We start from the raw sequence: 27,957 nt of genomic DNA, 5'->3' as shown, positions 1-27,957 counted from the left end.
TGATAAATGAAAGTAAATTGCTAACATTTCAAGTCTGGAAATAACTATCCTTCTGTTATAAAAAAAACCCAGTTCCCTAGTATGAGCAGAGCAGTAGTGGATCATCATGTCACATCATATTGGTCATTTTGACAAGCGATGAGTGTAGGAGTGACATCTTCATTTCACGGTAGTTTATTTTATATTCTATTTGGCTATACCAGAATATAATTAAAAAACAACATGTACTGAAACTGACTTCTACCCTTTTGTTCAGAAACTTGAGATATTATCAAATATCTACCTATTAAATGTGTGCATGAGCTTTTTATATTAGCACCATATATGAATACTAATAGATAGGCTGCTACATGTGAGTCTGTGAACTGGGCATCCTATTCTGAGATACGATTTACAACTACCAGCAAGCCAATCTCTCATACGGTTGAGAAACAGAAAAGGTGAAATATGGAGAGCTTACTACAATTTGAAAAGTGTTCATTTTTACCATTTCATAACTCCCAAACCACCTGCAAGCTTTCAAATACTCGACTGGATAAGTGTTAATGCAAGTAGGAAAGGTCATAAAATACCTGACATACAAAAATTCAAGATCTGAATGCTCACTAAGAAGTGTTTGGAAACCTCAGTCACAGTCTTTGGCCCAAGTGGAATTTCATCAATACCTACCAGGAGTGTGAAAAGGCAGCAGGCAACTTACTGCATTATATCATAAAAAGTAAGTGCATGTGAATTCTCTGTCCTTTGTGTGCTGCAGTCAGTGCAGCTGAGGCTGCACACTTGCCACAGTCATCCAGGCTCAATCCTTTAAATTCCATGTCCCACATGGAGGTGGAGTCATACATTGCAGCAATCAAATGCTCGTAGTTCCACTGAAATTGAGTATTTTTTGTCTTGGATTTCACTGGAAGCGTTGCTAGGTTTACAACCTTGCTAATCTGCGTATGCATTTTATTATTTGGAGCTACAACAGAACCGCTGAGCCTTTCCTTAAAACATGGGAAAATGCATAAAATCAAGCAAATTGTAAATTGTAGTCACAGGTTAACGTTCAGAAGCACAAACACAGATTTGAACGTTTCCTTGGTTACTACTGCACATTGAATTTATCTACCCCAGACCCAGGAAAACCTCTATGGTAAGAGAGATGTGTTATGAAAAATCCAAAATCTCAGAATAGAGTGCTTGCCATTTAGCATATAAAGAATAGAATTTAAAAAAAAATTAAAATGAGCCAACATGAGAAAAATATGATTTTTTAAATTATTATTATGATATCTCTTCTCTGATGTTTATTCTTTTCTCTTGGTTTAGGTGAAGTGGGACCTTCCCTGAAAAAAGGTTGGTTGGTTGCCTTACTATAGAGGGCAAACGTTTTGCAACTATTTTAAGAATTAACTAGTATATCTGTGGTATAGATTCTGTCATTAGTTACATGTCAGTCTACTAACGACTTAAGTTGTTCTTTAACAAAATCATTAAATAAGAAACTCGAGTAATAATACTTACTGTACTGTTTGCTGTTCTGTGAGAATTCTTGACTGTTTCATTATTATCAGAAAATCTGAAAAATGTTCATAAAAAACCAATAGAATTACAGAAATAGTATTATCTGTACCCTTGCCCTGTATGTGGGACTCCTATTAATGCCAATATGAGTTACGTGTATGTCTGGATAGAAATAATATTTAGAAATAATAATATAGCAAGGATATTTAGTGAGAGATAATGGTGAGGTGGTGTAAACGCATTTACCTTGTGCCAACGCAGAACCCTAAAATAAGGGCTACTGAATCTTCTGAAAAAAATTACTTAGTTATCATTGAATTTTTAGAGCAGACAAGTGAAGCAAGTGGGATTTATAATATAAATCTTTTCAGACATGAAAATTGTTATGCTGAAACATAAAACTTAAGTTCAACTTCTATTAAATCAAAATGAAAATGTATTAGAAGGCTTGAGATATCGGTGATAGGATGTAAAGCTTTTCAAAACTAGGGTGTGTTTTTTTCTCCAAATTGAGCACAGCTTAATAATAAGATGTGTAACCAGCCCTATGTGATCTGAATTCAGTATCCATCAAGTTCTCAATAGGTAAATGCCCATACTGAAGAATCTATCACCCCAGTTGGTGATGAGATTACAGTCCAGTTTTCTCTGAAGTTAATAGGAACTGAATCAGGCTTCTATTTAATGACACATTTTGTCAGTCTCAATAGGACATCCAAGGAATGAATAGGCTTGAAGACTAGGACCATTCATCTTTCTATGGATGATCCTTCATGTTAAGACTGAAGAAAACTTATAGACAGTGTAGGAAAACACTCCATCTCTTTAATCCATTGGTAAGAATCTCAAAAAGGCTCAGCATTGCCCTGTCTCTTCTCCCAAAGAGAGAAATGTGTTGTTAGTTTTACAGGGGGCACGAAGAGTCTGAAGTCGTAGTGCGTTGCTGGCGGAGACGCCGGGTGCGTGGCTGGAAGGCGTCTACTCACCATGGGCCAGTGTAGCTGACCAGGTTGGGAGTACTGTGGAGGTACTTCACTGCTGGGAAGGCTTAATCCATAAAAACGTTATCGACAACACCATGCTCAGCATTACAATGCCTGCTTCTTTGGAAATCAGTGACATACTCATGCCTTACACTTTGCATTGGGACACTAAGTTGTAGAAATAGAATTCAGAGAAGCCTTCAAAATAAACTGGAATCTGCTTAAATTAGTCAGTTGGAAGGGATGAGATGATTGATTGGACCCAGAAGTCCTCCATCCAAGTAGCTGAGTATCTAACTGCCAGCTTGAAATATTTTTCTCAGTATTCAAAGTTCACAAGCCTGCTCTGCAGATAAATGCCTGAGAAAGTCTTCTATCTTTGGGGTGAAGGAAATGGGCAAGGAGCTGGCGATTCCTCTGGAGCTAGTATCTTACAGTATAACTCATACACACGGATGTGAAAGGGCCCAAATTCAGACATGCTTCATCTGCCTGAGCTATAAAACAGATTTTGAATGGCGTTTTCCACTTCCTGGATGTGTGCTCAAGATCTTTCCCTCCATCTTTCAGAGGATAAGGAGTCCCCTCCTTGTCTCCCTGCAACAAGCTGTCTAAGACCCTTTCTGGGTATAGCCATGAGCTTTCATATAGCAATATCCTCAGATAACTAGTTACCATCTCCAGATGACTGGAGGTCTCCATTTCATCCTGGAAGCTAGGATATGGCCTTGATTATACTTGCTTTTATCACCTCTTTTTCTGGGCTACAGAAATGCAACATATGTGGCCTGAAGCCACCAGTCCCTTAGGAAGGCTAGTGCAGAGTATTGCACGTGTCTGCTCAGTGACAGGCAGCTGTGAGTTCCTCAGAGCTGTTACTGTCTCTCTTTGCAGACTTCTCTTAAAATTGTGTAAACACCAAGGAGCTGAATTGCCTGAGTCTAAGCCTACATAGAAGTATTCTGAGAGCTCGGTGATAAAGTCTAGAGTCAACAGCTTTTCTGCTTAGGCGCAGTGGAATTCGCTCCCAGGGCTAAAGCTCATGAGCGCAGAAGGCAAAGCCCTGGGAGGTGAGGCGAGGTCTCAGATGAGCTCATGCAGGTAGCACTCGCACAGACATCACAACCTGTTCCTCTGAGCACAAGGTGCACATGCCTTTGAGTAGCTTTTCCTCACGTGTGCTGTCATGTTTATGGTCCAGAAATAAGAGTTCCAAAAGAAAAGCTTTCTAAAACAAAACAAGATGTTACATCTGTGTTTTTTCCCATCTGACTGCTGTTAGGGCTGGACCCAAAGGAAGACCAGCTATAGAATTTAATTTGGAGACTTTTTGGGTATCAAAATTTTAGTAGTTAGATCCACAAAATCAGAACCACATTTTTAGGTTATAGAGTATCCCCTGTTTTCATATAAAGGACCATTTCTGTATCAAAGTCCCTTCCACCCTGCACAGCATTCTTATCTATAGCTTTGTGAACGATCTTTCTTTAGGTGGCTCTTCTTATGCTTGTGGCATTTGAACATCCTAAACAAAAAAAATGACCCAGTGAGACTGTGCAGTACACTGCTGCTCTCTCCAGAAGATGAACAGTTTGACTTTTTGCACATATTTACAGGAAGCCTCTCTCAAATTCCACTCTGGAAATGTGCATGACGATTGCTGTGCCTGATTTTTAAGTATTTGTATTGGATCTAACTCACAGTTATTGTGGTATTCATGAACAGGCTGAGAGTTTTTGAAAAATCTCCATACCTATTTTTGGTGTATGGACAAGCCTTCAATCTTTTGCTTTGTTGACTAGCAGATTTTATGAATGCTGAAACGTTAGCACAAAATTTATTTTATAATGGAATATAGTAACTGAAAAAATAAGAAGATTGCTGGTACCACGATACAATTACATACTGAAAAAAATTCAAGGGGAGTGGTAAGGACACTGTGTGGTGATGAAGGAAGCAGAGAAAAGTGTAATGATAATTACAAGCCCAAAGAAAGCAAAGATCACCTTCCTAGAGTTGTAAATTGAAAGCAAAGATAATAAAAGTACAATAATGACAATGGGCTTGCACATGGAACAGCGCTAATCAGAATCCTTTAGAAAGGATGAAAATGCCTCCTGACTGCCTTTTTTATTGCAATTATTTTTGCCAGTCCAAGTCTTATCACTAATATTTATCTTTAATAATTGGAAAAGAGTGAACATTTGATATTGTCCAGAAAAAAAAGTGTTCTTCAGTGGAGGTAATGAAAGATTATTCTGTAGAGGACTTAGCAGTCTTTAACAATACATATTCTCAACATGCTAAAACTGCAGAACATTACTCACAAAAGATATTGAGAAGCCTAATAACAGTTTCTTGCAGGCTTAATATGTTTTTGGCTTAATTTATTTCTATAACAATGCTTATGATGGATAATCTTGTTCATTTCTTCAGGCTTAGTTTAAACTTTAAAGACAAATCCAATTATTTGACAGCTGTATGTTTTCTCATATTTTGGACCTTTTTATGAGAAATTATTGTTATAGAAAAAGAGAGAAATATATATTATTTTTTGGTGGATGTTACTGGCATCAGTTGTGAGTTTGGAGAAGAGCTGAGAAACCTGGTACACAAAATTGGAAATAATGATCTGTAAAATATAGGCAAGTGCAGACACTTCAGCATTGTCAACCATGGCTAAAAATGTCATTATTAAACTGTTCTGGAACTTTACTCCAGTTTACATATGGGTAACTGAAAATTTAAAATCTGAACATGGATTCCTCATTTAGATAGCCAGGGTACGCCTGACAAGCTGTGCACATGTAGCAGTGGGGTTTGTATGTTAAAGTAGCATCTTCTTCTGCTTCAAAACAGCCAATGCATTCTGGCTGAGAAACATGAGTCTGGTATGTGGTCTTAGGAGTAAGTTGTTGGAAACCTTTGAAAAAGATTCTAAGGTCAGAATTATTTAATTTTTTACTTTATACTTTGAAGCTTAGTAAATTGTTTTTGTAAGGTATTCTTCCTTGATTTTATATTTGGGCTTAGATTAAATCTCTTTGTCTCTCTGTCTATCTCTTTCTCTTGCGCTCTCTTGAACTCTCTTTCACACACACGCACACACTCACACACACACAAGTCACTTTGTAAGTAATTTTCATTTCAATAAATACAATGAACTTAGAAAGCAGAGGAAGAAATAAAGCACTGTCATGTCACTGTTACCATCGCTGTATTACCAAATAGGTTTTTGTTAGCATAAGATTATTCCATACAAACTATCAAAAGAAACTTGATTTCCTTGAAGTAGAGATGGATCTCTAAATTTCTGTGAGTTAGCCTATGTATGAGATAGAAAGGTGTATAAAATAGTTATGTGAAATAATCCTATTCTCCTTATTTGGCTATAAAACTTTTTTTTAGAAAAACGCAGTTAACAAATCATAGATTAAAACAAGAAGCCACAAACAACAGAAATTTCTGTTACAGGTTGCAAGAAACTTTGCTAATTACAAACAAACTTTTCAAGAAAGCACCTTATCCTTCTGTCTTCACTTCAAATGAGAATACGGTTGCCTGAGTATTAGGCTGGTTATTAATATGAGGAAGACAAAAAAATCACGCTGTTCTTAAAAGACATGGCAGCTTCTAAGGGTACAGTTGGTTACACCGACTTGCCCTCAGCAGCTCTGGCCAAGGTGCAGTTCCAGACACTCACTCCCATTAACGCCTCTCCACTCCAAGGTTAAGACAGTCAGAATTTATTCAGCACAAACTATTTGTTTGTTCAGATCTGGGTATTAATCTGAGCTAACAACAACAAACAAAATGCTCCTGAAAGGAAAAGTTCTCAAACCAGACAATTTCCTACATCTTCTTCTAAGAGTGATCAAGCAAACAAACATCTACGACAGCTTTGCCTGGGAAAGAGGAGAGGTGGGAACAAGCTGCTTAGAGAAGATTGGTAGAGCATTTGCTAACTTGGATTTGAAAGTGGGATTGATATTATGGCCTGTACAAGCCTAAAAAGAACTGGTTTGGTTATTCAAACAGGGTAGGGAAAAACTTACGGACAAATATTTAAGGTTTTAGTCCTACGATTTATAATGTGTGTCAGATGACTGTTTTTATCTATTAAGTACATGAGAATGGTTATATATGATCAGACCAAAAGTCCAGGCCACCCAGTGGATAGGACAGAAGTCCTTATTGCTGCCCAAGAGTGACGGATGCAAATGCCTCACGAAGGGTATAAGAACTGTTGAAAATATACTGGTAATTTCCCAAAACAGTTCTCCATACTCTAAACATTTGCCCCAATCCGGGACTCCCTGAACCATGGTGTCACTGAATTCAACAGGGATACCGTTCTTGCATGGCTGTAATCCATCTACCACTTTCTATGAACCCAAGGCTACAGGCAGTACGTACATTAAAATTAGGGAGCAAAACCACCATGGCAGTAAGTTGCTGAAACCTATTAGGTTTCATAACAATATTTTGAAAAAGACATTTTTCTTTCCTAAATTCCCATAGTAATTAGTCCCACTTATCTGTTATCTTAAAGAAGTCCTGTATACATTAGAAAGTTTTACTTTTAACTCAGTATCATCGAGCACCGACCTTTTTCCCACACTAGAAACACAGAGGGCAGGATTCAGGTGAATAAACATAGCTGACTAGTGCCATTTTAGATACCACACAGTATCTTAAACATAGCATGGGACTGACAGGAATGACACAGGAGCTATGGGAGAAGTGCACCCTTATAGGACAGCTGGTGAATACCAGAGTACCTTAGGATGTTTAAAATGCCAGCAGGTGCCTATTAAGATTCCTGCATTTAAAATTATTTACTAAAAGGGTTTTATAATGTTTAAGATAACTATAAGTTATATATAAATGATAATTTGTTATTACTATAGTTTATGTCCGGAGAGTATCTGGAAAAATTCACATTGTTACCTAACATAGCAACTAACTTTATTTCTGGGCAGAATACTGAAATTAGAACATCATCTTTTATCATTTAGAAGTCCTTTTGTTAGCAAAATCTAGCAAATCTGGAAAAATAAGGAAAACGAGTGGGTTTTCCAGAGGTAATATTCATGTTCATAAAACAGTTTCCAACTGAAAAATTGGAAATGCACTAGAGAAAAGAAATGCAGAATACCACAGATGCAACTTGAAAAATGAGTTGCTAGTGTGGTTGTTATATGTGTGTCTTAGAAATTAATTATGCAGTTCCATTCATCCCTAAAGTATATATCTATTTGTACTGGTAATGCCTTCTGAATTCAGTTTCTTTTATGTTGCTATATGGTAATGTTCACTTTTCTGCGTATGAGTTGCTATTATAGATCTCTCTAAAAGGCTTTCACTGTCTCCCTAGGCTACACTTTACTACAAAGCATTTTGCTTATCTTTGTGTAAGGTACACCCCATGTTAAAAGATGAAAATCATTGATTGATTCAATTCTCAGATGTTAAACTACTTTTCCAGATATGTATTTTTTGCATTTTGCATTTTTGTGGCATCTATTTTGGTTACTAATGTTCTTTTAACAATATCACCTTGTTTTACTTACTCTGATCAATACAGTAATAGTCCATCCACTATAAAACAGCATTTTATAATGTAAAAAAAATATTGTCCATATTATCCAGATGAAACAAAACCATATACCACTAGGGAATAGGGATGTTCAATTATAGTTCTTTTGCCTATTGAAGAATAGCGATTGGGTTTCAACCTGAGTTGAAACATTTTAATCCAAACTTGCCAGCTATCTTTCAAAAAAATAGAACTTTTTAGAAAATAGGCAGAGAGAACTTTGAGCCGCAAGGCGAGTAGGAATCCTGGGCAGAAGTGTAGCAGCACAGATGTTTGCAGCTGTTTAAGCTATCCTCTAAAATCAGGGAAAAACTTAAGCGAACCTACCCATGTTCTCTCGGAGGAAATATTCATTCGTACGCCAGCATTGGGGAGGTTCTCACTCTAAGAGAAGAGGGGAGTGTTGGGCAGATGCCCCCCTGGCTGGGAGCCTGCTGTGCCTGAGACAGAGTAAATGCCTGACCTGGTAAGTGAGAGGGTCATCCAAAACTCAGTTAAACCCACAGCACCAAAGCTGGGGAGGCTGCATGTTTCTGAGAGAACTGTGCCAAAGAGAGGATATAGCAAGTGGAGCCCCGTTCTCAGCACCCACAGAAACAGTATCTCTCTTCTGCATGCCAGGCCCCTAAAAAAAAAATCAATTGGATCTAAAAGTGATTGAATTTCTAGGAATATATATTTGCAGACTAATACATTAAGGTAGGATCTGCAGAGTTGACGTTTTTTAAAACTGAACAGAGGAACTGTGGTTAGTCTTGTGATTTCTTTTTCCTATTTTTTCCTCCTTTCACAAGAAAAACCCCTACTCTGTATATTTATATGCAAAAGATTTCTTTGATGCTGATCAAGATTAGAGATTTTATGTATTACCGTATATACCATTTTGCTCTGCTTAGAGGTCTACAATTTTTGTCTGCATTTTGTCTGCATAAAATTACATTAAATTAAATGCAGACTCTGATAAAATTGATTATGAAAAACATAATGTAAAACTGGTCCAATAACATCTTTTCAGGCTGGAATCCACAAAGAGAAGCATGTCAAGACAATTTTACTTTCCACAGAAAGAAAAGAAAAACCTGGTTTTGATCACATGGCTCTATCTGATTCGTTCGGGTTGGGGATTTTTTGTGGTTATTTTTTGTTGTTGTTTTTTAATCAAAGTGTAATTAGCATTCCTTTTACATTTCAGAACCAAGGTACAGAACTGCAGTCTGGGAATGAAAAAAACAGTTAACATATTTATAGATTTGGAATAAAAATTACTTTTATGTAAAAAATGTTTAGGGTTGAAGCTCTTTTAATATCTTCCACTTTTAATTCTTTCAAAAGCCCAGTCTTTAGAATTCCTCCATGTAAAACTGTCTGTGCATGGTCTTCCTGAAGGATGCCAGTGCTGCTTACAGGATAATTAGTCAAAGATAATTGCAAGTACCCTCTTCCCCTTAAAAACCTTTCTGTTAAGATATTGCTTTTCTGCTGCAAACGGAAACCTTACCAGACTGAAAAGAAAACTCAAAACATAAAATCAGTTAGGCTTTAGAAAGAAAAGAAAACAAATGTTTGTGCACTGTGTCAAGTTTCATTTGCCTTGGTAAACTGCGGATTTCAAACTGGAATTAGCCACAACTATTTTGGGTTTTTTTGGTGGAGGATGTAGTAAAACTTTTGGATTTATCTCAAAGAAAGAAATCTTAAGAGAACTATGTAACACCTCCCATGTTTACAGCTAATACTCCAGCCTTGGGGACTTCTATCAAACTTTCCCCCTCATCTCAGCTTTTCAAGAAAAATAAATATTTTCCTATTTTTCTAAAAGACAATTTTGTATTGAAAGAATATGCGGGATTAAGTTTTTAAGCAGCCCTGGCAGATACGCGAAAATGCCTAAACATATAAAAACAAAGGGGAAAGGTCAATGACACCAATCAATCAGTGATTTTGTGATAAAACTGTTTTAACAAGTGCATAGTAATATAGTGATACCCTTCTACTCACCATTAATTGACAAAGCGATTTTATTCTACAGCAAAAGGGATGCTATTTCAAACATAGCAATATGGGAAAATATGTACATATTTAATTGTCTTTAACACAATGAGAAAAGGAGGAGTGGAATAAGTTCAGTTTAGAAAGTTGGAGATTATGAAAGAGTGGCTTATAAAAAAATCTTTACATGGGCTGGGATGTTTTGCTGTTATGAAAATAACATGCACACTGGTATGAAAATGCCTTCCTCGCAATGCATCTCCTTCACTGTATAGTCTTGTAAAAATAAAAATAAGATAAAACATCACCCTGGAATCAAAGCACTCCTCAGCATGATGATAAAGTCGTCAGCAGATCATCTACAGTGAATGTCTGTTATAGACCAGCGAAACTACAATAGTGTGGAAACAATTGAATATCTGTTGAACTGGAATCTAGTCTATTTATTTTTGTCCTGTTCTGGCATTATAAAGAAGGCTTAACATATATCTGGAAGGCCATGTTAAGTCCCTGTATTCTTGGGGGAACATAAAGCCTACTTGTTTGCTGTATGCTACTCAAGATGGTTAAATTGTTCAGAAATATTTGAGGGTCATGTTCTCTGTATCTCTAATAGCTGTTTAGTGATGCCAAACAAAGTATCACGTAGAGGGAATACAGGCAACTAAGGTGAAGTAGCTGAGCTTTGCTGAATAGGTTTAGGACCAATCAATGTCACTTCACAGCAACGTTCACGGTTTAGGACAACAAGTTGCTTTGGGTAAATATACACCAGAGCAGAGGGTTTTCACCAAGAATGAGAAATGGTCTTCTGTGACCTCTGTCAAAAGTAGTCTTATACAGCAAATGAAAGAGATGCTGTATAACTCTGCAAAATATGAAAGAACAAAGAAAGGAAAAAAGAAACCTTCATTCTCACTCTAAATTGTAGTTGTGATTTCCAAAGAGATGGAGAAACAATTCTGAAACCATATTTAAGAGTCACTGTGGCCCGGTATCTCACTCAAGTGTATGAGCACACAAACCATTCAGCATTTTCATCGGTAAGAGGCAATTCATGTCCTGTCACATTTTCAAGAAAGACCTTAGACACATGACTTCAGGAAAAGTTGTTCTGATACCCCAACCTGAAGTCGCTATGAATCCTCAGAACAGGGCAAGATCTTAGAAAACACTGGGGATAAGAATGTGCTACTAGCAAGCTAAAAGGGAAGTCACCTAACTTAGTCATATGTGTCAGTCAGACTTTCCAGCACTGAATGCTGGTACTTAAAGCCTTCTGTTACACTGTCTTTGGCTCCTGGATATAGGCATAATACACCAATTCAATTCCCCAATTAAAAATTTCCTGTTCTTTTTTTTTTCCCCGTGGTTTTTTCCTGTTGCAAAATTTGTTTTATTTTTCCTCTAGAGTACAGCTACATGATGTATTAGTAGTTAGCTGGAAGTTGCTCTAATGCACAAATTCTTTTATTCTCCTCCTAGCCCCACAAGGATAACTGTCACCCTCACCAGCTGGTACTATCTAGATTAAAAATAGACATCAGCTGCACAATTGCAAATTTCTCCTGAGGATACCAACAGCAAGAGAGTTGACTACAATTCTTCATACAGACAGCATCTAGGAACACATTAGAAATGACATCCCTCTCATCTTCTAAAGCTCTTAACACCACTCATTCTTGCCTTGCCCTCAGTATCTATTTCCACCAACTCTCCAGGATAATCAGCTGCCTGCTACCAATTAGTCTTGATAAACTAGCAAGGATATAGCCCCATTAAATTGCTGGCAATATCTGTAAGGGTTATGAATGCTCAAAAGCAAATTATTAACCTCTGGTTCACCAGGACTCTGAATAGGACTCATTTTCCTTTTCACACATAGATATTTATAAGAGAAAGAATGTCAAAGCACTGAAGGTGTGTATCGCTGTGTGACCTGTATTATGAAAAAGATGACCAACTGGTAAAATTTGCTTAGAAAGAACAATGTATTATCAAGAGAAATTCCATCTGTTCAATTATACCTTTAAAAGAGTAGATACCTTAAACCTACGTTCCATCCTCACTACAATATTTAAATAGAAACAGGATGGCTTTAAGCATGAGGGTATAATATGGAATGTCAGGGATCAGAGTTAAATTCCCAGTGCTTTTGCTGACTTTCTGGGTTACCTTGAGTAAAGCATTCTTGTGTTTCAGATGGGGACAATAATCCCTTTTTTTCTCACTTTGCCTCTCATATCATTGACACTTTTTATTTGTTGGTCAGTTCTTTTAAGGTATATTGAATCCATAAGATGGAAACTCAGCAGAGGGTGAGGTGTAGGAGCTGTTTTAGCAATGCCAGATTGCTACTCACCACTTCATCCTCTAATGAAGCAAGATGCAGGGCTGTGCTTTCCAACTAAGAGAAGAAATGTAGCCCTCTTAAAGTCTGAACTCCTGTCTTACAGAAATGGGATACTATATTGTGTTATAACTCCATGTGGTACCTAAAGCAATTCATGTGGGCTGAGGCCCATAGGTGCTATCATAACACAATACAAATAAAATAGCGAAGAATAATGCTATGTATTTGTCATGGTTTAACACCAGCTGGCAACTAAGCACCACACAGCCGCTCGCTCACCCTCCCCCCACCCCGGTGGGATGGGAGAGACAATCGGAAAAAAAAGTAAAACCTCTGGGTTGAGATAAAGACAGTTTAACAGGACAGCAGAGGAAAAGAAAATAATAATTATAATAATAATGATAAAAGAATGTACAAAACAAGTGATGCACAATGCAATTGCTCACCACTCACTGACCGATGCCCAGCCCGCCAGCAGTGATCGCTGCCCCCCGGCCAACTCCCCCAGTTTCTATACTGAGCATGACGCCCTATGGTATGGAATAGCCCTTTGGCCAGTGTGGGTCAGCTGTGCTGGCTGTGCCCCCTCCCAGCTTCTTGTGCACCTGGCAGAGCATGGGAAGCTGAAAAGTCCTTGACCAGTGTAAACACCACTTAGCAACAACTAAACCTTCAGTGTGTTATCACATTATTGTCATACTAAATCCAAAACACAGCACTACACCAGCTACTAGGAAGAAAATTAACTCTATCCCAGCCGAAATCAGGACAATATTTTACTATGTTAAAAAAGGAGGTAACAAAAAATCAAAATCAGAAACATGAGAGCAGACAAAGAAGGGAACTCTGTTTCAGGAACCAGGAGAATCATCTCGTGCCCTACCATGAGGGGCTGTGCTCTTCATTCACACTGATGTAAATCTGCACAGTGCTGCACTGCCAGCTCACGTGGATTCAGGGAACTGTAATTTTTTTACCTTTCTCCCACCCCGATCTTCCTAGAGCTGGGGCTTCGTAGTGCGCAGCCAGTGCCAGGCTGTCATTAGACACTGAACTGCTGTTAATGAAAATTAGCTGGGTGACAGGTGAGGGAAGCTAGCGCCCAAACTGCATGTTCAGCAGGGATTTTCAGTAAAACTGCCTGAGATACTGATCCTCAGCTGATTGTGAGGGCCTGCTTTGGGTCAACAGTACATAGATATATCAACCTGCTAACAATATAGTCTAATATATCTCCTTTCAGCATCTTGAAATGGTCAGTGAGGAGACTACTAGCTTCCCTTCTTGGAGTTCTTTAAAATAATAACCCTGCATGTTCTGTATATCTGCGCAAGACCAGAGGTCTAGAGAAGTCGGTGTCAAGCAGTATCCATATTTAAGGAAATAAAGTACTTATCCTTTCAAAACCCAAGAAACGCAAGGGGAAAGATAATTTTTCATGCCTGCTTGATAACCGAAGAAAACAAACAATGAAATACAGCTTTTAAAATATATACTCCCTTACAATAATTTAATAAACCGTGCTGTCATCTCATAAAAAATCAGGACGGTTGCCGTGGTGACAAAGATTATCCTTGCTGCTGCTTGATTCTGTCATTTTTCTAAACATGAATTCATAATATTTAGGATTTATTAACAATGTGTCGCATTGATAGAGATAAATTACATGCTTTAAACTGGCCATGTAAGTATTCTATGATACTGTAGCTGCTTTGTCAACTCAGCAATAAGATATGATGTGATTACTAGAAAATTAAAGCCATTTGTCATAAAAGATGAAGCAGAGAGTGACAAAACTCTCAGAACAGAAAAAAATCTCCAATAATCTAATGTGTTTCCTTATTTTAAATACTTTTGAGTTAGCAAAGAGTCACTATTTTCTGCCTTGTAAATTGATCAAGATCACCATATATTGAGACTAGATTTATTTGTGCTGGGAAAATTTAGGTCATAATGTATCAGAATTGATGTGTTCCAGGCTGCAATTTTTTATGATGGTTCAAACTATAATGGAGAGCTTGTGAAGAGATCTTAATGATGGCCCATTTTGCAATATATAAAATATATATATATACACACACTTATGTATTTATGAAGATGCATTTCACTTCAAGGAATTTGTGTAGGGGTTTTTGTGATGTGTGGTATCCTAATTGTAGCAGCAAGTTAGATGAGATTCGTAGTGCTGCTGGTTAGAAAGCATCTTTTTGTGTATCTTACCGAAGTAGTTGTGTCAAGTGAGCTTCACTGCTGATACAGTGTGAGGCTGATTTAGATGGCCAGCTCAACAGTCATTGCTCCATATATATTTTGCAGTCAAACTAGCAATAAGAAATTCCCTAAATTCACAGTAGTTTTAAAAAGCCTTTTTTTGAAATAACAAAGGTTGATACTTATTTTTTCAAGAAAAAGAGGCCTATTTTCTGTAGTGAGACACATAATAGGTAGTGGGAACCCACCAGAGCTGAGGCATCTTAAGGCAGGCAAGGAATATGTGTCCCTGTAGATGCCTCTGCCTGAATAATGTGATTTATCACTTAGTGGGCCATATTCATATCTGTGTGTAGGACGACCTTTTGAGCTGAGTGAGATGTGTCTCCACTGTATATTGCAATGCAGAGGAAGTGACTCAGTTTTCTTTAAATACACTGAGTCAGGGTTGGAAGCAGTCTGGAGCAGCAGCATGGAGAAGCACTTAGATGGGCTCAGAACCAGACAGGAATCCTCCGGCTGTTCTTGTCTTGCACCATTCCTACCAGTTATGCTACCTAAGCTAGTTTATGCATCCTTTTAAGCAGAACAGGTGGGAAAAGTCTGAAAATCCAGCAACTGGATTCTCTCAGTTGATAGCAAAAAAATTCCTCCCATAGTTGCAGAAAGAAAAACAATCCAAGCTCAGCTGAAATATAGTAAATCAATATGGCATGATTTCTTCCTAATCAGAACCTTTGAGGTTTATAGAACAACAAATGAACTACTCACCCAGGCTGCAAAGAACAAGATGAAAACTGAATAAAAAGTCCTTTTAGCTTAATGACATCGTATAATTAGCTTAGTTATGCTGCCATACATAAGTGGCTAGCAGTGATACGTATTTTGGCCTTTGTTACCCTTTATCTCCATGAAATAATGTTCTCTCTATCTGAAGACAACATAGGCTGATGCCCTAGAATAGCTACGTTTCTTGCAAAACAGACACAGTCATTATTTCAGATGCAAATACTACCCAATAAAATAATTCTGCATTTATTTTCAATGACCTATGCAAAAATCAGTCTTGGGAAGGGAAAATACCATTTTCTACTTTATCTCTTTAGCAATGTGTGTCCTGTTACAACCTGAGCAAATAACTAAGGGTGTAAGTGGAAGATTTCAGTTGTCTTCAATAGGCATTAAAGCAGCTCCTTAGAGTTGAGATGTAATATGCATAAATTTCTCTGTTGGATTAACTTTGGGGTTAGTGTTCTTGTTATTTAGACTGTACAGACCAAATCTTACATTAAAATACAAGGAGGCACCTCCCACAAAGTCTAGTGAGATTTGCATGTGATTTTGTCAAAGATTAATTTGATCCAGTATTTTATACCAGTTTCCTACTGCAGGAAATATATGCACAGTACCATAAACCAGACACTCCATATAGTCTTAATGACTTTATTGTGCACCTATAACAAACAGACTTTAAATTTTCACCACTGTATGCAAATAGTGCTATGCAACCTTGATTAAATTGTCATTTGCTTTTTCTGAAATTCAACATTTTGCATTTTTTATATTATCCTGGTTTTGGCACAATAAGGACAGTAGGAAAAAATCAGTTTTAGATGTATATAGCAGTAGTTTAATATCAATGTCACAGGTGAGGAATTTTGTTCGAAAGAGATGGCATAGCAAGGGCAGGTAAATACTGCACCACTTCCTCTTCTAACAAGGGAGTTCTCAGTGTGTAGGTATACAGCATGATTAAAATGAGTCATTCTCCAAGACAACAATCCCCAACCTGGGAACTTTTATCTCTGTAATTTGTGTGCAGCATTGAGTCTACCTTTTCTTGTGTGTTGGAGCTACCAGTTGAACATTTGAGCTTTACAAAATGTAGAATATGTAGTAAAAGAGCATTTTTCCTTCCCAAAGTAATTTGGAAAACATAAAATACTAAACCTGAATAACAGCTCAAAGTACATACAGAAAAATGTTTAGTAAAAGCATGTTTTTTCTGATTCATGACCAACACGTTACTGTAGAGCTGTTGCAGATCAGCAAAACCTATTCTTGAGTTTGAAAGTAGCTGTATTGCTCAATTTAAAAGAGAATAATTATTAAAGTCACTCAATGTTATGATTTTTGTGCATATACATTCTCTGTGTATATATATATATATATGAAATTGAATTTTATTGTATATAATTCTGAATATGCAAATGATAAAGCCATGGCTCTGTTATAATATTTCAAGAACTTAGTTATTTTTATTATGAGAATATATATGATATTTTCATGTGTGAAAATTATTTTAATATTAACAACTCTACATTGCATTGTTTTCAGAAATTCATAAAGAAAAACCAGAGAGACATGAAAAACGAACACCACCAAAGGGTAACTTTATTTTTTTTTGTCTGTTTACCTATATATATGTATGTAATATACAGTGTATTTGTTAACTACATATGTTAGAAACATATGTTCTACATTATAGAAGCATTCAAAGATCAGTTGGCACAGACTGTAAATGATCAAAAATTCATGTATACCTTAGCGTTAACCAATAGTGTAATTTTATGTTTGTGTGGCTATATTCTAAATGCACATTCATAATAAGATTCTCCTGCCCAAACTTATCCAGGAATATTTTTTGTAGCGAAGGTGCAAGAAAGTAGAGTGCTGATGAACTTCTTCTGGTGCAAAAGGCGTGAAGTGTGTTGGGCAAGGAAGAAAGCAAGTTTATAGGCCAGTGGGTGCCATCCAAGTTAGGAAGTCATAGTTAACAGTGAGCCAGGTGTGTATCGGAGATAAGAAAAGCCTCCATTTGAAGAACCTACTCTTTTCAGAGTGTTTAATCTCCTCTAACTGGCCTTTCCCAAAAATCCACAGAGGAACTGGTTTGGGCTGGTTTTCAGAGGTCATGTAAACAAAGAAGTTTCCTGGGATATGTGCAGATTTTTTGCTTAAGAAAGCCTCCTCTGTAAAGGTTAGGCCACATAAAATTTGATGAGCGTCTCTCTGATGCACCAGTGCTGTGCTTAGTAATGGCAGGAGGAAGCAAGAAGGAAGCTTATTAAAAATATTGTGTATACACCCTCCCTCACACAGTTATATTCATTTCTGTATATATTCTTTATATGTTTTTATAGTATTTTACACCTCTAGTGCTAGCTTTCCAGTTCTGTGCTAATCAGGGTCATCTGGAGTGCCTAGAACTGCTTCCCAAATACTTAATAAATCATGTTGTATGAAAATGAATTTTTTTAGGGTATCAGTGAGCTAGCCAGGCAATAATGAACTCAGATCCGTTAGCAAGGGATTCCAGTTAAGGTCTTTTCAAGCACAGTATTCTAAAAACACAAATGAAGTTGCAGCCTTGACCAAAACAGCCTCTTGTGTATCGTTTCATCTGTACAAAAGTGCATTGCTTTACATAGAAGAACATTAAGGTTGCAGAAATGATTACTAAGAAGTTACAAGATGCCAGAAAAAAAGCATTCAGGTGTCATTAGTTAAGTCCTTTTATGCATATGCCTGATAATGCAGTCTTTAATTATACAATCACTTTCTGAAGCACAGGACAAATTTTTTTTTTCCTGTTTTTTGTTTTCATATTTAGTCTCAAAAATGCATCTTGTACGCAGGAGGAACAATTACAAGAAAACCTTCTGTCTGGCCTCAAGCTAGAGCATGATAAAGGCATGAATCTTTAGGGAATTTTACTGTTACCTTCTAAAGTACCTCCAGGAAGCATGTGCAAATACAATCTTTTATTGTTTTTAATAGGAAAAATCTACAGGTAAAATGAATGTTTTTAACAGAAGAAAACACCCCAAACAAATTTCAGTCTCTCACCCAAAAATATGGGGACAATAGAGTTTTTAAAATAACTTAAAGTATATTTTTGAGTAGTCAATCCAAGTCCCAAGATTTACAAGAGAGTTCCATCCATAAGCTTCATTTTGAAAAGACCGTCTGAAATATCAGGAACAGATACAATGAATGGAAGTCCCAGATGGAAGTGGGCTGAAATTATAAGAAAGATTTTTACAGTATTAAGAGCCAGGCAAACTTGTGCCCTAATATTTGCTTTTAATTAAATATTTTGCTAAACTACTAGTAATAAGGTCCATTTCAATTATTGTACTTAGTCAATTTAATCCTGAAAAGAAGAAATACTCTGAGAAATGATTCAACAAAGTATTTGCTCATGCTTAAGAGTACTGAAATTAAATTATTTCATGATTACGTGTACACATAAGCACAAATTCACTGCAAAACAGGGTCTTTCCAGTTTGGTATTTGACATATTAGTACTTTCACAAGGGCCAACAGCACCCTGGACTGTATGAGCAGTAGCTCGGCCAGTCAGCAGAGGTAAGGCATTAATTATTGCCCTGTACTCAGCTCTCATGAGACCACATCTAGATACTGTGTCCAGTTCTGGGCCTCCCAGTTCAGGAAAGTCATCCATAAACTGGGGCAAGTTCAGTGTGGGGCCACTGCGATGGTCAGGGCTGGACCAGTTGTCCCGAGGAGAGAGGCTGAGGGATGGAGCTGGCTCAGCCTGGGGCAGCTGTCCTGTGAGGCTGTCATTTTGTGACATGCACAGACTTGCAAGGCTCTGAGCTGCTCCTGAAGGCTGTTTAAGAAGTAGGCGTTGCACTTGTTATTACTATTACTAACAATGAATAAGAGATAACTATGCAACAGTTTGGCAACATGGAAGAACAATAATAAAATATATTGAGATGAAGGTGTCTATAAATATATAATTTCTGTCCAATGGAAGGTCCAATGGTAATCCAAATGGACTGATCATTTCTGATTTTTATGAAAAACTGCTATTAGCAGTGAAATGAATTGACCTGCATTTCTGGGAAATATCTCTTATTACAACAGGCATAGGGAAGGCAGAAGGTTGATCTACTGTGTGGCTTTTCCCAAATACATTTCACTAATACAGTGCTGCTGGAGTGAGGGATGGAAGAAGACAATGTGATGATGAAATGCTACCTCTGACGGCCATAGATTAAATCACAGTGATTTTAGGACAGGTACTCGGGTGCCTCTGAATTAGCACCAGTCTCTCTGTTTTTTTGCAGAAAGTATCTCTGAATTCAGCCTGATATGATAAATAGATTCCAGGCCCTTCAAAACTACTTCATTTACTATGCGTAGCACATACCTGTCCCTCCTACCCCTACTGACTTGTTAATAGGGCCGTACTGATAATGTAAATATTAAACATCACAGAATAAAGCTGTCTGTGGTTTAGCATATAGATAAATTATGAGATTATAAAGACAAATATAATGTGTCCCCATAATTTAATTTGTTGTAGCTGAAAGATAAGGTATTTGAGACAGCTAAGTAGATAAACAGAGCTGGGCCATACAAATCGACAGTGTACTAGAAACCCACATAAGTTGACAAAATTGGCAAGTTAAATGGCATATTTACATTTGACATAGGGGCTGTCTACCCTGATTTCTGGAGGTATGGCTACAGATATACCTGAGTTAACTTTAAACTAGGTAACATGGTACACACAGCAACGTAGCTGTAGTGGTTCAGGTACAGCAGTCAAGTATTTATTTAGCTGTGTGGACTTTCAGCAGCCTAGGGCGAAGCCAATGCTGTGGGCAGTTTGACTACGACCAGTAGCTGTCAAACCTAAATCTCAGTTCAGATGGATGTAACACTGTCTGACTGCTGCAATTAAATCTAATTTTAAATTGTACAAACATGTAACTCATGAGACATTGTCTCACTCTTATATAGGCATTTACGTTCGGTGTTGAAGGGCTCAATCCAGCAGAGGGTTAGGCGCTGCAGTGAGCAGCGTGTGCATGTCTGGTGCCAGTTGGGGAAGATCTGGGCAAACTCAGAGGCAAGCCTCTTCCCCCTTCACAGGTAACTGAGGTGGTTTGTAATGAGTGCAGGCACCTCCACAGTTCATTAATTCCTGGGATTTCCTTAGATTATTGTTTTGGACCTGGAAGCCTGTGCCCCTCTCCAGATCAAGCCCTTTCTTTTTTTTTTTTTTTTTTTTTTTGAGTGTTCCTTCAAGAAGAATTAAGTTATAGCCATCTAAGGTTACTTTACTTTTGAATAAAAGCATCTACACAGAGATTTAATGCTCTCTGACTAAGGCACTCTGACTTCATTGTATTAGTTCATTTATCTTAACTTTCCTGAGTGTTGCTCTGTAGACAAGCACTTAGTCAGTTAGCTGGAGCAAGCAATCTCTGCTTCATGCTTATTGCACTCATCACCTAGCTTTATACAAAGCAGCAGACTGAAGACTTACTCAGCTGGAAACTATTTTTACTTCCCTTAGGTATGGAATTAGTGCCTCCTTATTACATATCTTCTTTTTGCACTTGCTTTTTTGGGGTGGGGAATGTCTCTGTCTCAAACACTTTAATGAAGAAAAACTAAATCACATCCCCCTTCACCATGGCTTCCACTTGATGCAAATCAAATGTACTATTAGATGATTGAAATTTGGAAAAATCTCTCACATATATACTGTGCTTCTTGTTTTTAATTTTCTGTGAAGTAGATAGATAGCAATATTCTTATAGATTAAGTTTGGAATACATTGTTAAATTACCTTAACATTTTCCATTATAAGCTCCTATTTTAGATTATTTATAAATTTACCACACTCCAGTCATTGAGGATGAAATTTTTCATGCTCATCTTTTTGCCTCAGGCTGAATTTTCATTCAAAGTCATATAAAAATGTTTCAGCAATTTCCAAAATCTAGGTTAGTGAAAATTAGGTTGGAGTGTTATATTTTTTCCAGTGCTAATAACAGTTCATTCTGAGCTTATGCTTTTTTGGTATTTGCAAGGAAGTCCAATAAAATTTGAGTTGTGGGAAAATTTTAGCTTACACAATTGTCATAAAATTAGTTTTAGTTATTCTTCTTATTTTTTCTGGATGAATCCAACATCCTATTAAAAAAAGTAAAGAGGTGATCTTTTAATTACAAAGTGTGTCATAAAGCAAATAAAATGGTTGAATTAAAGTTGAATGAGCAGTTTTAGTTCCAGCATTTTTCAGCTGAAGAGTGCTTGATTTCGCAGCCTTAAAAACATTTTAATGTGCTTTCTATTTGGTTTTTACATGCAGAAAAGAAAATCTTATTAACTCTAGTTTGTTTCACAGAAACATGGCGGTATGGCCAGCCTGGCTTATTTCTAAAACTTAATGCTTGCAGCTAAGTGCTGTGGGATTGAAAAAGAGCATTTATTAATGCCTTTACAAAGAAATAGATATCCAAGTGACTAAATGTGGAAAAGATGTGTAGACAGTGAAGTATTTTCTATGATAGAGCTTTTAGGACTACATATGAAGCTGAACATGAAAACATTTCAGGGGAAAAAACAGAGTAAATATGCAAAAGAAAAATCATATTTAAGTTCGTCAGACCAAAAGCTTCAGTGGACTTTGGTGTCCCTGCTGCACTGTGATTGAAGAGTCAAAAATGGCCAGTCATCACAGCCCTGAAACATGAACCCTTTAATTTTTGACAACACCTGCCCTTCCCGGATAAGGTTCTACCCAAAAGCCATAGCTCTGACAGTGTCCATATGAGGTAATGGTAAACATTACAGTCTGAGATTAGCAAACTCTGAAGCTATGGGGATATCAACACACAGGATAGGGCCCTTGGATGAACCAGAGATCGCCTTCAGCCTATCACTGGCAAGAGAAAAATAGTTTATGCTTATGCCAGCCTGGTCTCTTCTTATCCACGTTCCAGGCTCCCTGCCCAGATACATCAAGTTGCTTTTATTTCTCAAGAAGGAGCCAGCTGATCCCTTCTCCGTGTTTTTAGCCTGGAATCCACACAAATATTAATATTTCCTTGCATTTTAGCCCTTTATACCATTTTGATGATGTGAAGGAACCTTAAATTAGATTTTTCTGTCCACTTTAAGGTCTGCTGACACTCAGTTCAGTTACTGTCTTTCAAGGCTCGTTTTAATTTTTTTCCAAAGCATGAAATAAGGAAATGCTATGGAGAAAGTAGAATAAATTTTAAAAAACCCACAAAGTCCCCTTACACAACTAAGATGTTCTGTGGCTAAAAACAAGCTTTCTGATTGCCAGGCTGTTCTGCATAGTTCAGCTATATTTTTTGGCATAGAGACTACAAGGGCTTTTGTCCGATGGGCAGAAGCTCATGTTTCACTGCTGTTGACCATCACAGAGCTATTGTTTGCAAAACTGTGCTATTGCCCCATCCAAAATTGACAACACACTGGCTCGAATTGTTTTGCACAGAGCTAGCACCTGCTAATACAAATGTAAGATGTAAAAGCATGCTACAGTTTCTGCAAAAATGTTCAGTCTAAGTTCTACACGGTATAGGGAGAGAGGAGACTGCTTTCCCTTGGCATGCTACTAGATGTCCTAAAGCAATTGAATGAGTTACAGTCTGTAATTCATTCAATAATACATTGCTGGTGCTGCTGCGTTCTTCGCAGCCTGTTTTTTTAGTGTAAATTGGCTGTCCACATTCCTTAAAGGCTTTGAAAAATCTCCCTTCAATCTCTTTCCACTGTACTGCTAATTGTTATCAACAATAATTTACCTGTTATGACTGGAAATGTATTTGGATAATGCAAACATCTGCAAGACATAATGAAATTACTGAATGTTTGGAATGATTTTTCTTAAGGACATGGACGTATTTTTTAATGAGGAAATATTTAACCAACAAAAAAATGCTTGCACCTCCATGAAATGACATTTGCTGCAAAGCTGGTGAAATGAATGTATGCAAAAACATTACCGTGCTTGTGTATAAAGCTCACAGTTTCTTCTAATCAGAGTTGTATTTTCTGTGGTTTACTTGTTGACAGAAACTTGACTATAGCAAAGAAAATATTTTTTCCCTGAAATTGCAAAACGCTAGTCTTTTAGTAACAGCGGTTGACAAGGAACATTTCTGTCTGTCTGAGTCATTAGGATGTGGAATACAACCGTGTCAAAAATATGGTCTGAAAGTTGAGTGGGCAATAGAGTCCATAAGGATTCATATTTGCCTGCTTCTATCAGGACACGTAGTTGGTTGTGTTTCGAACAGCTGCTCTTCCTGAAGTTACGCTCTGATTAAAAGAGATGTTTTCTTGTTAATCTATCCTGTGGCTGAAGTAACAGCTAAAAATAAAGAAAAAAGAGCATGGAAAGCAATATGCTAGCTGTTTTTTGTTAAGAATAGAAAGCAATGCTGTCAAGGACTGAAAATAATTTCCTGTCAGAAATCTTAGAGTCAGGGTGCTTGTGTAATGGGACCAAAAGAGATCCCACAGATTAGATTAAGGTTGCTGAATAATCAGTTATTTTGCAAAAGTATGGTCTAACATCTGAAGACTTACTTAAGGAATAATATTTCTCTTGGACCTGGAATTAAATATTGACATTAGGAAGGTCTGTACATCATCTAGTACCTGTGCCTCAGAGCTAAAATCCATTATTTGAATTTACAGATATTTTTCCTCGATCACTTTGGTTAAATAGTAAGTGTACATACTACCTCCAGATTACAGATTTATTGTGGGTTTTTTTATTATTATTATTTCTAGTAATTCACAGAGACAAACCTGAAAAACAAGAAAAAATTGAGAGGAAGGAACCCCTAAAGGGTATGTATTCAGCATTTGATGTTCTTTGTTTTTTTAACAGTGGTTCAAAACAGTCAAATCTGTTGACTCTTAGACCCTTCTTGTAAATCCCAATTATGTTTAAGGATCGAGGAGGTGTCTTGAAAGCCAGCTGGAAGGAGAATGAGGATTTTAAAAGCACTTTGAATTCATCACTCTGCAGAGAGGCTAAAATTATATTCAGAGATTAATGAATAAGTTTTTACTGTATTATTAACTTATGTAAAAGATGCCCAGAGCATAAATAGGTGCCTTTTTTATTCTTCTTGAATAAATCCAAGCATAATATTTGTCTTTGGGAATACTTCTGAGCAAAACGTAATGAGTAAATTATAACATACAGGGCACAGTCCCTGGAGGCATTCTGCTTCAGAGACCTGCCTTAGAAAAAAAATTTCCCCAGACTCTTTTTCAGAGATGTTGGGGAGAGGGTGCTAGAGAGGATTTACTAATTTGCTGTTGGTGTATGCCAACAACAAATTACAGATCCACCTGTTGCAGGAGTCAGAATCAGGATACTGCTTCCTCTCCACCCATGACTCGTGAATTAGCTCTGGGCTCTGAGAGCCACCATCTAGTTTGCCTCTTGTGAGGGATTTTTTGGCAAAATGGAATTTTATTGGAACATACCTACTTGTCCACCTACATACCACTTTAAGCCTTCTGAGAACATGTCCTTTACATAAAAATGTGATTAGTGAAGTCTCAGGCTGGAGGAAGAAACCCATTCTGGAAGAGCAAATAGGCCAATGGTCATAATAAATCACCCAAAAGAGGGAAGACCCAATATCCAGCCACTGCTGATTTATTTCAGACCGAGAACACAAGTCTCACAACCCGAGTGAACGTGCACCTTCCTGAAATGTATGCTTGACCAGGCCTTTCTAATGGTCTCTGATTGGAGCTTTTCCATTTTATATAAATAATTCAAAATACATTGAGTTAGAAAGACTGAATCTAGAGGTTAATGGCAGGCACATAAGTTCAGGTTTCTGTTAGAATGAATATTTATTACTAGAAAATGGAATGGTGGTAACAAGAGAATTTTTTTCTGAGATTTGGAAAAATGACAGAGCAAAGACTATAATGTCCCACAGTAAAACATGAATGTGTCATTAAGACTTCTCCTGTTATTTTGTGGAAAATTTGGGAAACTCTTCAATTTTATTTGATAGGAGAACAATATTTAATGTTTTTAAGAGTTTCTTAGAATAGGAAAAAATGATCCAAGCCAATCTCAGATAGCCAATGAAGAACAAGAATTATTATAGTGCCTTAACTTGTCATAACGCCTACTAATATTCTGTCTACCTAACTGTACTTTATCTTAAAGTGAATGTATCAATTTCGTCTAGTGAACTATTGCTACAATTGCTACTAAAACATTACCACGTATAGAGACTCTCTGTATTCGAAGTGCTAAGAAACATTGCTTTCAGACTGTACATTGTATCTTAAAACTATGACTATGGATATGTGTCTTTCTAAGGCCCATTTCACTGTAGTGTGACTGGGAGACTCCAAAGTTTCACTGCATCTCTGTATTTTAGCTGTTTATTTTCTACTTTAAATACATTCCCTTTTCAAGATTTAGATAACGGAAAGAGTAAATAACATCCTATTCTAATTTCTAATCACCTTCTCTGATGAAGTTTAAGAAAGTTATCTAATGACACAGAGAATAATTAGAAGTGTTTCAGTCACTTAGAAGCGACTCAGCTATGTCAGGAACTCATTCTCATGTATTTCATCACTATATTGCTAAAAAAATGTGAAAGCTTGAATATTCCCTATCCTTCTTTTGCTTCCAGTTAGATATGGAATTCACAGTACTGTAAAAGAACGTCCTTGTTTTCTCATGTTTGACAAAAGGAGTTTTACTAAACTGGGATGAAATCTCCTCAGGAGTTAGAGTTAAAGCTAGCTTGCAGTTTCACAGCTGATTTTTCTAAAGTGCTCTAAAATCCACATGCTTATTTCCCATTGTCTGGAAAACTATTGTGTAAAATCCTAAGAGAAGTGAGTGGAAAATGTTACTTGAATGAGTGGATAGCATAATACCGTTTCCACTGTCATAATGTTAGTTTTTACTTCGCACATACTGGGCATCTAATTACGGCTCTGAGATCATCATTGCCAGGGACTGATCTCAGCTAGTGTCCATTACTAGCTATCTGTATCCATTACCAGCTATCCATATCCATTACTGGTTATCCATTTCAAGCCAGCTGGCAAGTGACAGATGTGTCATTTGTGCATGTGATGCTCTTATGCTCCAGGATTGATTCCAGGGTTTTTACGAGCCTCTGCCTGACAGAGTATGGGGTGGCCCAGGTGACGTCCTCTTTCTAGTGCAGGCAGCAGCATTTGCTGTGAGTTCTGCCTTAGTCCTTGACAGTTTTCTGAAAATCTCTCTCCAGGAATGGACAGACAATTGCAAGTGATGATGTTACTGTAGTAAACAGCTGAGGCATGTTACCATGGCTTGGATGGTAAGCAGTAACTCGTTAGCCAGACTTGTCTGCTCACACCCATGTAGGGTGATGTATGCCGTGCAGACATGCACGGGATAGATCAGGAGTAACACAGTTTGCCATTTTGTCTCCTAAGGCTTATCTTGGTAGAATTATTTTTGATTCTTAAGTTTTTCCACAGTTCTTTTTTAATATATATGAACACATTTCTTCTTTCCTAGTGACACATAAAGACAAACCGGAAAGACAAGTAAAACCTGAAAAAAAGGAAAGGCATGCAGGTAATGATTTAATGTCAGAACTTATTTTACATTTTGAGGTACCCCAGAACTAATTGTCTACTCAATTTCCATTTATGTATACCCTTGATTGGAAAAAATATTATAGAACTTTATGAATAAAAATCATGAGATCATATAAAGGTTTGCAGACATACAGACTGAGTAGCATTTTGTATTCCTTCTGCAGGTTTGTTGTTTTTTTTCTGAGGAAAGGAGATATAAAATATATTTTATACTCTGGATTAGTAAAATCTGCCAGTAATCTCTGAGTATTTCCAAGACTCACAGTAAGTATGGTTGCTAAAAGAATATGATCATCCAGGAAAAACACCTGACAACCTGTAAACAAAGGTAATGAGGCAGGCCATGTGAAAAAACCGTTTTAAATACAATACTCAGTAGGGCTGTCGCATATGCATTGAATAGAGCAGGACTAATTCTTTAAGTAGTTGCTTGCAATAAGTAGGTACCTAGCACTGCTTCATCTTCCACAATTCTTACTTTATTTTGAAACACCAACACAAGGCTGGAGAGTACATAGCAATGCTCATGCATACATTTTTGTGTTCTTAGTATAAACTCATATGCCGGAGTCAAATAGGCAGCTGAGTGTTTTCACATGGCTGGTCTCTGTAGGGTACCTCAGGGTATATGAACACATACGAGTATCAGTTCTGCACACCCGTGGACAAGGTACTGTGTAAACATTAATCGCAAAAAAATTAGCAAATCAGAGCCCACATAGGAGAATATTCCAGACTACCCACCACTCAGTGACTATTGCACAACTCGTGTGTATTCTGAAACCTGAGCCAGAAATCTAGTCACTACAGTGTACTTTATTTCAATTTGTAAAGTGGAAATTAAAAGCAAACAAAAA

The 27,957-nt window shown here is 37.2% G+C and overlaps 1 protein-coding gene across 1 annotated transcript in view; it reads left to right on the top strand.

The window, feature by feature from the left end:
• The window catches only part of TRDN (triadin), a 234,906-nt gene that overhangs the window by 46,041 nt on the left and 160,908 nt on the right, over positions 1-27,957 (top strand). Inside the window, exons 5-8 of the mRNA XM_075498662.1 lie at positions 1,315-1,341; positions 16,982-17,032; positions 24,245-24,304; positions 27,018-27,077. Of these exons, the coding sequence (XP_075354777.1) occupies positions 1,315-1,341; positions 16,982-17,032; positions 24,245-24,304; positions 27,018-27,077 (198 nt within the window). The remainder of the gene's footprint in view (positions 1-1,314; positions 1,342-16,981; positions 17,033-24,244; positions 24,305-27,017; positions 27,078-27,957) is intronic.

The sequence above is a fragment of the Mycteria americana genome, chromosome 3 (genome assembly GCF_035582795.1).
Source record: "Mycteria americana isolate JAX WOST 10 ecotype Jacksonville Zoo and Gardens chromosome 3, USCA_MyAme_1.0, whole genome shotgun sequence".
NCBI classification, from domain to species: domain Eukaryota; kingdom Metazoa; phylum Chordata; class Aves; order Ciconiiformes; family Ciconiidae; genus Mycteria; species Mycteria americana.
Note: the sequence above shows the minus strand (reverse complement) of the source record. Positions and strands in the feature narration are given on the sequence as shown.